At 39.4% G+C, this 12,447-nt stretch overlaps 1 protein-coding gene across 3 annotated transcripts in view; it reads right to left on the bottom strand.

Moving 5' to 3' along the window:
• Window positions 1-11,031, bottom strand: part of LOC146326770 (serine/threonine-protein phosphatase 2A 55 kDa regulatory subunit B gamma isoform) — a 36,735-nt gene extending 25,704 nt beyond the window's left edge. For 2 of the 3 annotated variants that reach the window (XM_084719120.1, XM_084719122.1), the window contains exons 1-3: window positions 10,879-11,031; window positions 6,530-6,687; window positions 5,739-6,079 (exon numbers count right to left, since the gene is read on the bottom strand). Coding sequence is in view for 1 of the 3 variants with exons in the window: in XM_084719122.1 (XP_084575248.1) it covers window positions 5,739-5,814 (76 nt within the window). In the remaining 2 variants the exon portion in view is untranslated. Of the gene's footprint in view, window positions 1-1,894; window positions 1,997-5,738; window positions 6,080-6,529; window positions 6,688-10,878 lie in introns of all 3 variants that reach the window. The other variant, XM_084719121.1, reaches the window with a different exon arrangement.
• Window positions 11,032-12,447: the final 1,416 nt, after the last annotated feature.

The following is a 12,447-nucleotide window of genomic DNA, read 5'->3' as shown; positions in this document are numbered from 1 at the left end:
AATTAGAAAACAGCTAGTGAAAGCTCACTTACTTACACACAGGTATGATGATTAATTATTATTTATCATAACAATTATAACAGTCATTAACTATTTCTGATTAATCTGTCAGTCATCACAGGCTGCTAACGCCCAAAGCAATTTACTGAAAGTTTGACTGAGCAACAGTCAAAAAACCCAAAGAAACAAGAAGACAAGCAAGTAAATATTCATGTCTGAAATGCTGCGATCAGCAAACTTTTTCAGTGACAGAATTTATATATATATATACCTATGTGCTGTTTTGTAGAATCTGCATAATGCATGTTTGGTATTAATTAAATTCTTACTGGTTTGTCAGTAGCACTTTCTAAGACACCCATGTCTATAATGCACTATGTACATATCACAGTGAGAACTTAGCACCAGCCGCAAAACAAATGCAGGTAAGATATGAAGGTGGCCTGTTATTTTTTTAAAAACTGAGGGTTTGCCATTGAGTGGCTGGTAGAGATGAAACAATCGGTTTCATGATAAACTGCGATAAAATTCTCAAGGATCAGTATTACCATTTTAATTATTGTGATAACTGCGTTTGATTACTGCACTTTGAAAACTGTAGTAAGCATTGTCTAGCTTCAACCAAAGTTAGCAAGAGTCTCCCAACTGCAGCAGCAACATGGGTTTGTTTTGTGTCACTAAAAACACTGACACCATAAAGGACATGATGCCATTTCAATCTGAAATTTTGTCTCATCTCTAATGTCTGGGGAATCTGAACATTTATATGCCAAAGGCTGGCAAATGTTCCCATTCTAAACAGTTAATTTCCCACCCTGCTTATAATGTGTTATAATCTGTTTATAGCACTGTATAATTATATTTATACGCATTAATAACCACACATATTCACAATACCGTACTTTACAACAACAATCATTAAACATTATAAAGCATTTTATAAAGCCTTATAAGGTCAAGTATTATAATACTTCATAAGCCTTAGTGGGTTATAATACACTATGATACTTGCACAAACAAAAACGTTAGTGAGTGTCCAGCAAGCACGAAGCATTGTGAGACTTAACCTTATAAGTCATTATAAAATGCTTTATACTGTGTTATGATTATTGTTATAATGTATTGTAAGATTCTAACTGTGTTTGAAGATTTTTATAATTTACTGCATTATTGACATAGGCATCACAGAATGTGTTACCTTTCCTGTCTCTTTGTTCTTCATCATATTGACAGTTTTCACTTGATATTTTAGTGTATGGTGCACGGTGGGGGTTAATGGGGGTTAGTGAGGTGCATTATTTATGAAATGGAAACAGTTACAAATAATTTATTTACAAAACTGCCAAAATTTCTGAATTTTGATGTAGTGTATTGCCTAATTGTTGTTACTATTTCCTCATCCATCCTTGAACCTAATGCCATTCCAGTCAGAGGTGAGGTCATAGCAAAGGGAGACACTGAGGAGGGCAAAAGAAGTGAGAGGAGAGGAGTAAGAGATGGAGGGAGGACGGAAGGGGAGGGATGTTAAGGTAGAGGGAGGTTAAGCATCCCTCCCCTGTAGGAGTTAAAGGGCAGGGGAATCCCCACGGGAGTATCTACAGACACACTGTTATGTATGCGCGCACACACACACACACACAGAAAACCTTTGTAGACAGACACAAACCCATACATACATACACAAACCTGAGCAAACAAAAAGACACACTCAGAGACACAGACATGAATATGAATGCAACACAAGACAAAAAATAAAGAAAGATGGAGACACACAGGAGCTGACAAAATACACCCAAGCATAAAATCACATGCACCACCTCTCTGCATCTCTCTGTCTGTCTACCACCTCCTGTCCTTCTCTTTAACACAGACACACAAACACACACACACGTACAGAGGCACATTGTGTTTGAGCAGCCTTTAGAGCACTGTTGGATAATTGTTTGGCAGACGCGCCACTTCAGCACCGGGCAATGCTGTGAGCTGCATTAGAGGACTGATGGGGGAAAGGGAAAGAGGGAGGGAGGGGGAGGTAGTGGGGGATGGAAATGGGGAGGAGGACGGGGGATGGGGTGAACACGGTGGAAAGGTGGAGGGGGTTGGAGTGGATGTAGAAGAAGAGGCAGGTGATGAATCATTTTGTTTATATGTGACAGAGAATTATCTAATTTGTGGAATTCTTATGAAATTGATTTTTAGATCACAGTTTGTACCTGTTCTTCTTCTGCTGCAACTATCTAATTTCAGGCTGGTCATGTGTTGCCCAGTCCAATCGTGTTCAGTCAGTATTGTGTCCACCTTGGCGTGAGCTCATCAGCAATTCACCCTGAATAATGTCTGTGTCTGCCTGAGATGTGTGGAATAATTAATACTGCCATTATTGGTGGGTGGAGATGACCTGTCAATCATATTGGCCAAGCATGAAAAGCAGCATGTTTATCATCACGGACTGTTGCTATGGCAATAATGGATGGTTGTTGATGGGTGTTAAGACTGATTTTCTGCCACTATTTCATCAAAATCCTTTTCTGAAATGGACAAAGAGACACATTGGTCATGGAAACACTGTATGGATAAGGAAGTAGAGACAGACACTCCAACACACAGAGACAAACAAAGACGCAGACAGAGACGGGTATTCTCCAATCTCAGCAATACAATATGTACACAAGCATGTACACAATCAACAGGCAGCACTACAGGTCCCCCCTGATTACAGTACATGCTTCTGTGTGAAGGAAATGATATTACAACACAGACACAGGAAGCACAATTCCCTTTCTGCAGCGATATGAGGATCACAAACGAGCTCACAACACGTTCATGACCCCCAAATGATAATCCGCTGTTCTGGTCTGAGAGGCGTGGTGAACAATGAGCTGAGTGTAAGAAACAGATTGAGGACAGACAGGCAGGCAGGCAGAAGGCAGACAGGAAAGCTTGTGTGCAGGTGAGATTAGTGGTGTAATTCAGATTAGCAGGGAGGGTTTCAAGGTTGTAATCCATCTGTTTTATGAAACAAACCAAAGGAATTCAGTATTTTTTTTCCTTGACCTAACTAATATGCCCACGCCTGAGATGAGATACTAGTGTTGGACAATATGGCTTATAAATAATATCTTGATATTTTTAAGCTATTGTGTGATATACCATTGATATCTCTCACTATACACATTTCTTCTAAAAAATAGCCTTCCGTTAATTCAGCAATATTGTTGAGATGACTACTGGTGCTTTCACAAAATGTTAACATTACATTACATTTTTAATAAATAATCATCAGTAATGTGGATATAATGACTAAGGGTGTAAACGCAAATAATAAATATATCACAGCATCAATTTAACAATGATATATTGCCTAGCCCTACTCTAAAATATTCTATTTGACTACTGTCTGACACCATTATTTTTCAATTAGTTGTTTGATCTATAAAAGGTCACAAAATAGTGAGAAATGTTGATCAGTTTGGTTGGGCATCATTACCACTTTTAAATAAGAGTCGATTCCAAAATTATGATTCAAAAGCAATCGTTAAGAATTTTAATAGTTGATTCTGCTTATCAGTTCCTACACAAAATTTCACTCACAGAACCGTGAACACCTACCGTATATCAACCTGGCTATCTGTCTGCACCTATAGATACGTGAGTTGAATGCATGCATGTCTTCCCCTCTCCTACTCCATCTGTCTTACTAAATTGCAATTCTAGCATTTTTCTCATTTAACCATCTTAGTTGTTGCTAAGTTGCTTGACTAGCAGGTGAACAGCACAAACTGTTTGAGTCTTGTAACAATAACCTCAGTTTAGCAAATGCTATGCTACAAAATGCTTTACAAGAACAGGTTACTCTTTATCATTACAGTAAAGTAGCCTGAATAAACTCCAAAACTTTAAAGAAACCAGAAAAGAGACCATTGTTACTTCGGTTATCTAGCTAACATTAGCTTAACTCAGTGTTTCCACTGGTAACATTTATCTGTGGTAAGTAGCATTTTGCACGACTCTGCTGCAAAGAATACAGGAGGATACTCGAAGAACCATGATCAAAATTGTTGCAGACTAGGATTTAGGATTTTATTATGATGCCTATTATCTGATGTTGAGCATCGGCAACTCTTCCTGGGGTCAAGACAAAACATAAAAGCCCAAAACAGTTCAGACAGAACAACCACAAAAGCAGTTAAGAACCAAAATTGATAAGCAGGATGAGAATCATTAAAATCCAAATGAAACCCAACACTATTGATCAGTCAAGATGATATACTCAATGTCTTTCTTTATCCACAACCCAAAGATTCAGTTTACTGTCATAAAAGAGTAAAGTAACCACAAAGTATTCACATTTGAGATGCTGAAATCAGAGAATTTTTACTGTTTTTCTTAAATAAAAGGTCTCAAACCGATTAACCTATTATCTTAACAGTTGGCAATTAAAATAATTTAATACTTGACTACTAATTGATCAACCAATTAATCATCGTGGCTCAAGACATGAAGTGCAATGAGTACAAAAGTAGATTGTTTTTCTTGAAATTTCTTCTTTTACAGAAAAAAATACTATACTATTATTTTCATTGTTGAATAATTTGTCAATTATTGTCTCAAATGATTGTTTGGTCTTGTTTGTCAGAAAACATTGACCAGTGTTGATGCACTCAAACATCTTGTTTTGTCCAAAACCCAAAGAAATTCAGTTTACTGTCACAGAGGACAAAAGAATATATAAATAGTCATATTTAAGAAGTTGGAATCAGCTTCAATTTTGACCTTTTTTTCTTTGTTTATTCAAACCAATAATCGACTAATTCAATAGTTGATAACTAATCTTTTAATCAATTAATGGACCAGTGTGTAGGATTCAACTCGCCTGCCAAGCATGTAAGAGAAACTACAGTGGCCGTGAAAAACGTGACAGGCCCCGTATAGAGTCTGTGTTTAGTTTGTCAGTTCTGAGCAACTGTAGAAACATGTTCTCTCCCATGGCAGACTTCATGGGAGAGAACTCATGAGATAAAGGGCTCATTTTAAGGTAACAAAAAGACAATGATTCTTATTTTTGGGTGATTATACACTATTGAAAATTTACTTATGATTACTATTTTTATTATTTAATTTCTGCCAATACAGCCTCCTAAATGTTACACACTTAACCTTTAATCGTAGCAGCTCTAAACATGCAGTGCAATAAGTACAAAAGAATGTGTCACTAATTTCTGACCTGTTTTTTCGCTGTTACAGAAAAATCTACTGTCCCACTCTCTGTCTGTGACACACAGACACAAACAGATACATAAACACACAAACACAATCAGACAGAAGCCAGATCAATTCTTCCCTGCGGAGTAACAAATAAGCTGTTACACAAGGTAATAAAGTGGTTACAGAAGCACAAATAAACAAAAATACAGAGCTGAAAGGTGCAGGACACAAAGAAAGTGAGAAAAGGAAGGGAGGTGGAAAGGAAAACTTGTCTAAAATGGTTTAATTTTGCAAAGAGTGTTTTGTACCCTACTTCTTGTTGCCCTGCCTGCAACTCTGTCTGAGCACTGATCAACACAGAGCTTACAGAAGATTAGGAAGCCGTCCTGAGCTGGTTTTGCCTAACAGACACACACACACACACACACACACTATCTAGAAGTCCAAAACATAGATGCACACTCACATCAGGCACACTCACGCACAGTTTGTAACATAACGTACAGACACAGTTTCCTCTGCTGTCCTCTTACCTTCAGTCACATAATTGTGGTCGGGGAGGAAGCCGCGGTGGTTGAGCGTCGGGGTGGCGTCAGTGTCTTCGCCCATCAGCGGGGCTGGGGGGAGCGCCCGTCTCGGTGGGGCAGCGTGGTGGTGGCAGATCGGTGGTGGAGGGGGTGGTGGGGATGCCGGCCAGCACAGCGCCCATACTGCTGCCCGCCGACACCTCCTCAGCACAGGGGCGCAGAGCCGGGCATCCTATCCTATCCTAAATGAGGATGAGGGGCAGGTAGGGAGGGAGTGGGCCGGTCCCAAAGGAGGGATGAGTGTGTGGAAGAGTCCACACAGCTGCTTCCGAGAGCCAGATGCAAACCTGCAGGGGGAGGATTATATGAGTTCAAAAACTAGGAGGGGTGAGCTTGATTTGTGCCTCACAGGAGCACACACCACTCGTGAGGCAAGAAAAATCCAGCGCACCTCCTGTCCACTCTGCAGCTGCTGAGTCCAGGTGTGGCCAGACTGAATCCACTCCCTCACACACACACACACAAACGCGCGCACGCGCACACACACACACACACACACACAACATACACACTGAGCCCTGTGCTCTCAGAAATGGGCAAAGTCCTGACTTGTTAATAGAAGCTCCAAGCGAAGAGAGGAGAGGAGATGAAGAGGAGGAAGAGGAGGAGAGTGGGGGGAGGGGAGAGAGGGATGAGCAGAGCCCCTGGTTGGTGTATCTGCAGTGCTGCTGCTGCTGCTTCTGCAGTGAACTCACACACATACACACACATACACAGTAGGACGAACACACACTCACCTCCACGCTCAGCAGCCTGTGGGTCAGGTTCTCCTTAGAGGATCCTCCATGAATAACGTCTCTCTTCTCCTCAGCGGCGAGCTGTCTCTCCTGTTTCTCGGCTGTTCCAGTACGAGGAGGAAAATCCTGCTGGCCTGCGTTCTGCTGCAGTCTGCGCTCTGGCGTATGTATGAAAGAGAGAGCAGAGTGAGAGAGAGGTAGAGAGAGGGGGAGGGAGACTGAGGGAGAGAGAGAGAGAGAGAGGATCCATCCTGCTGCGCTGGTACGTGTGTGATGCATCATATGAGGCCCCGCCCACTCCTATACGCAGCCAATCATCACAGAGCTGAGATCTGCCTGACCACTGACTGCAGGTGATTAAATATGATAAAGAAGCAGAGAGGGATGGAGGAGTGTGTGACGGAGCGGAAGTGTCTGAGAGTCTTATAAGGTTGTGACTAATGAGAGAGAGCAGAGAGAGCAGAGAGAGGATGAGACTGTTTCACTCGACTGAGTGCTGAATATGAACCACAGAACAGTGACTACTAGAGGATTCACCTGGAGCCATTATTCAATTAGGACAGAGACTAGCACACATACACACCACTGACACACACACACACACAGATTTTAATACACAGCAGAATCTCTCCAAGTCTGCTTAGAAGGTAGGGCTAGGCAACAATTCAATTACTGTTTAACAACTTAGACCAGCAGCATCATATCATGATATGATCTTATCAAGTTATCATTCTAACATCTCTGTCGTCTGACTTTTGGGAAATATGTGAAACACATTTGCTTTCTTGTTGAGAGTTAGGTTAGAAGATCTATACCACTCATCTCATATCTGTCTGTTAAAGGATGTTCTTTAAGTCAGTGAATCCAAACAAACACTTTAAAACAAACTAAACAAACTGTTGTTGCCAAAGGCATCTAATGGCTTTGGAGAGAGGTGGCTTTGGAGAGAGCGATATAATGGCTCATATAAATATGGATTCCCACTGATTCCTGCTGTCTGACAGAGAGGTAAAGTGGTGAAATATTCTAAATTTTAGCCTCTAGTTGGCTAAAATAAGTTTTGTTGCTGACATTGTCCACATCAGTACTCTGCTTAGCTTCCTATACCTCATACAACACCACTTAAATCCCTTTAATATGGAGCTACTGTTAGCAATTAGTTAGCTTTGCTTAGCATCAAGACTGAAAACGGGGAAACAGCTAGTCTGGCTCTGTCCAAAGGTAACAAAATTCACTACCAGAAATCTTTAAAATTGAGTAATTAACACAAGATATCTTGTTTATTTATTCCATACATAAACTGTATAAACAGCAATTTTGGTTTAATGTCTTGTTTGCTTTATCCCCCTTTTCTTTTTTTGCTTGATTTTAATTGTCATCATCATGAGGTTTCCAGGAAACCAGCAGAGACTCCAGGAAATCACTGCACCTGGCATGAAACAGGACAGCACATAACGTCCATAAAACAACTTTAGTTTTGTACAGATTAAACAAACAAGGTATAGCATGTTAATTTGTAAGTTTTCGAGGTTCTGATTAAATTTTGTGACCTTTGGCCTAGAGCTGAACGATTCTGAAAAAATATGTAATTGCGATTATTTTGACTGATATTGCAATTGAAATATGATTTATGATATTAGAGGTCATGATAATTTGTACATCATCATTCTTTTTTTGATTGAAAAACGACTACTATGACTACTATGCTGTGATTTTTTTTTTGCAGGAATCTGCACCAAATGACGATGTTTCTTAAGTCTGTAGAATCTGATGCGTAGAACGGGACATCTGTGCCTCACAACAGTAATTCATTTAAAAAGAATTAATTTTGCCTTTCACAAATATTGCACCTCCTGTGATTTGAAAATTGGAGAGAGCCACATTGCGATTTTGATAATTTTTTTATTAATTGTGCAGCCCTTCTTTGGCCAGAGCTAGATTACCTATTTCTCACTGTTTCCAGTCTTTGTGCTAGGATAACAGAAGTTACGCTAAGATTTCTGAAGATGGAATCTGTAAATGGTGCTAAATGCTAGTGACCTAAACAATTAATTATCAAGAGTTGCTGATAAATTTTCAGTCAACCAATCTATTACTTGTTGCGACTCTATTTGGTCTTATTTAAATATATATACATATATATTGGTCTTATATTAAATAGATTTAAATATAGCCCATATTTAAAATACATAATCAGCAGTATAACCACTTAAGATATCAATGCACCCAACCCATACTTCATACATCAGTTTGATTATTTTATGTGTTCTTGCAATAATTTTGTGATTTACAGAATCAAATCAGTATCAGAAGTACTTTATTGATCCCAGGGGGAAATTGTTTGCGTTACAGTATATCAATATCAGAAAATATCTTCATTAATATTAAAGGACCAGTGTGTAGGATTAGTGTCATCTAGCAGTGAGCTTGCAGATTTCAAACACCTTGTCTTTCCCGCATTCCTGTGTTGTAGAACCTACAGTGACGGCAAAACTCATCCAAAATGTGAATGCCCATTCTGGGCTTCTACAGAAAAATACCAGTGCAACATGGTGGCGTCCATGGATAAGGACCCACACTCTCTGTAGATATAAATGGCTTGTTCTAAGGTAACGAAAACACAACTATTCTTATTTTCAGGTGATTATACACTAATAAAAATACACTTATGAATACTATATTCAATTTCTGCTATGTCCTTCCCATAAATCCCCATGTATTTTACACACTGGATCTTCAAGATAAATATTTCAACCACATCGCTGAGGCCTACTAGAAGGGACCAGAAATGACCACTGACTGTTAGAGAAATACTTGAATTCACACACCAACACACACACACACAGGCTTCAGTGAGCGTGGCAGCAGAGAGTGAGGGGCTGCCAGTGACAGTTGGTGCCATCACTGATGCTGGCTGTCTGCCACCATGCTTTAAACCCCCCCACAGCAGGGAACAAGAAGAGCTGTTTATCTGACTTACTCCAAGACTGCCAGCATTGCCCTCCCCCACCCACTACACTTACCAATGACGGGCAACGCTCCACACACCACTGCCATATCTGCCCTTCTAACTGCCCCCCACCAGCCTAACATCCACCACAAAGCTCCCCTAAGCCCACCCACTGTTTCCCATATACATAGCTACTGTTCTACCTGCATGTCTCCACCTATTTACCCCAACCATATGCCACCAAAACCTCCCTCTGGTTAAATCTATAAACCCATCAGGTTTGGTGTTTAACTCCTTGCTCTCTGACAAACCCAAAGCAGAGAGGAAGAGGTGAGAAATACTACTAATGTTTTATTAGGTACAGTATTCACTGATGCATCTTTATATCTGCTGGTATGTAGATTGGCTAAAACTATGAAGTTACATTTTCTATTTTTGCTATCATGAAGGCAACTTCATTTTGCAATTTTCCACTCAATTTGATATTCACTTAATTAAGGATGGAAATTTGTAATGGTAAAGAGGTCAGCTAATTATAAAAAAAAAATTAATCACCAGTTATTCTGGTAATGTAAACACAAATGTAAAGCTGGTTAGCTGGTTCCACCTTCTCAAGTATTATTCTTGTTCTGCAGTGTTTCATTTTAAATTGAATGTTACTCTTGTTTAGACAAAACACAGTCAGAAGGCCTTATTTGACTTACACATCGAGTTTTCAAGATTTATGATGGCTTCTCTACTAGTTTTGACCCTTTTGATACTGTAGTTTTAAAAAACAAATCAATTAATTTAAATTATAGATTAATTTAATAATTATCTACATAAGGATGTAGCCCTTAAATCTTTGGGTTTTCACTTAAGCCAGAAAATAAATAGCTAGTTTCATAAGTTACTATAAAAGAAGTAGATGGTGTTACACAATGTACAAAAATCAAAAAATAGAAACGCTAAATGGTCCAGGTCCTACAACATTTTTTATTGTGCGTCCATAACCTGATAGTTTTGGAAATAAATTAAGAATTAATTAGATATCTAGCTAAACTGTTCGCATTACCTCATATTTATCCCCATCCGTTTATTGACCTTTGACAGTTGAACATCGCCTCCTGCTGTGACATCACTGATTAGCATTTAAGCTAGTAGAAGTAAAACCTGTCAGAAATATTAAACCCATACACAGCCATACAGCGGCACTGTGTCATACATGAGCCAACAGAAATAACTTATATGTAAACGAAAACTTCCGTTTATCATTTTTTCTTACCATTTCAGAGCAGAAACCCCCTCCAAAACACTCTTCATATGATTACTGTCTAATATTGCTATCGCTAACGTGTTAGCAACAGTTGCCTAGTTACAGCTAGTCGAATAATGAATATGTCGTCCGTTATTGACTGACCTTTTAGCTCTGACTTGTCCTTCTCCAACTGAAAACAAAGCTTGATGTTTAACTTTCTTCGCAAGCTATTGTCTTCAAGGTAAGCTGGCAGGTAAGCTGGCAGTGTACATTGTGTTGAGCTTGTTTGCTAAAAACAGCTGCCTGCTGCTGCTGGAAAAAAACAGGGGTTGATGACAGGAGTGAGACTAAACCAAACAGTACATCTGCTGGCTGTAAAAACAAATCAATAAGGTGAAACGGGTTAAAAAGCTCCACAGAGCAGACCTGAGTCATGACTCTCTGTTTCTATGGAAGCCCATTTCTGCCAAAGTGATGAAAAACATCCTGATCCTGTTGACCTGAGACATTATAATGATTAACTTTACAGAGTTAGTATCTAAGTTGTGTTAAGAAACTAAGTCATTATTTTGAGATGCTAACTCATTCTTTTGGGATAAGAAGTAATTATTTTGAGAAAGATTCTCATTATTTTAATATACTAAATCATTATTTTGAGATACTAACTCATTTTAAATCTAATATCTTTCTAATATCATTTTGTGAAAGTTTGTCTTCTTTTTTTTCATCACTCTGGCTTTCATATTTTCTGGATGGAGATGGTGGCATTTAATTTGAGACAGATCATGCAAAATTGTAAAAAAAAATAAATAAATAAAATAAATAAATAAAATCAAAATCAAACAATGTGTCTCTCGGCACAATAAGGGGTAGTTAAAAAACAAACAAACATGTTTTTACACAAAGTTTAAAAATCCATTTGACCCATTTAATTCAAGGTCCTCACATCCAATCTTTATACTACAAAAATTAAGATCTTAGCAAACCAAGGCACAGGCTTCCTGCCACACTGTAAAATCCTAATCAGCATAGTAATCACTGTAATCACCATCTTCACCCCTGCATGTGGCAGGTTTGTCCAGGTACAGCAAATCCAGTTCAGCTTGTCCTTGTTAACCTCCCATGCCTGACCCTGGGCCTGGGTGACGGCAATCTTGGGTCTGTCTCCCAGCGACGGTGCCTTTTCAGCCGTGAAGGCTTGGCTTCGGACCGGTCTCGTTACCTTGGTGACAGTGGAGCGTGACCAGCCTCCATCCCCAACGTCACTTGGACCCATTGCCCTGGAGTGAATCTGAGCTATACTGTGTCCTCACATCGTCTCCATCAGTAGTGGTTCTGGGGACAAAGACAGGATGCTTAACCACAGCATCCAAGTCTGCACATTTTTTTTTTCCAAATACTCAGACTGGGCAAAGACACAACACTGTCTGACACTGAGGAAAAGGGTGTACTGTCCCGCTGGCTGTGGTCTGGTGAAGATTGGAGGAGTTACTAAGAAAAGATAACAAATACAGTCTCAAAATGCAGTGAGAAAGTGGTGATTTACAGCAAGTGGATCTCCTGCATCACTGATGAAGTTCACAGATCAGTTGTAAATATCAAACTGCTCTTACCCTTAACATGAAGAACACTGTGTAAAAGACTTATAATTACAGCTTATGAAATTAAACACTTATCTGTGCACAGAACAGATTTTTTTTAATGAGACATGATCAACAAAAGCAGGTCATC

This window comes from Lutjanus erythropterus, chromosome 5 (genome assembly GCF_056507025.1).
Source record: "Lutjanus erythropterus isolate fLutEry1 chromosome 5, fLutEry1.hap2, whole genome shotgun sequence".
NCBI lineage: Eukaryota > Metazoa > Chordata > Actinopteri > Lutjaniformes > Lutjanidae > Lutjanus > Lutjanus erythropterus.
The sequence above is the reverse complement of the archived record's forward strand: the minus strand, read 5'-3'. Positions and strand labels throughout refer to the sequence as shown.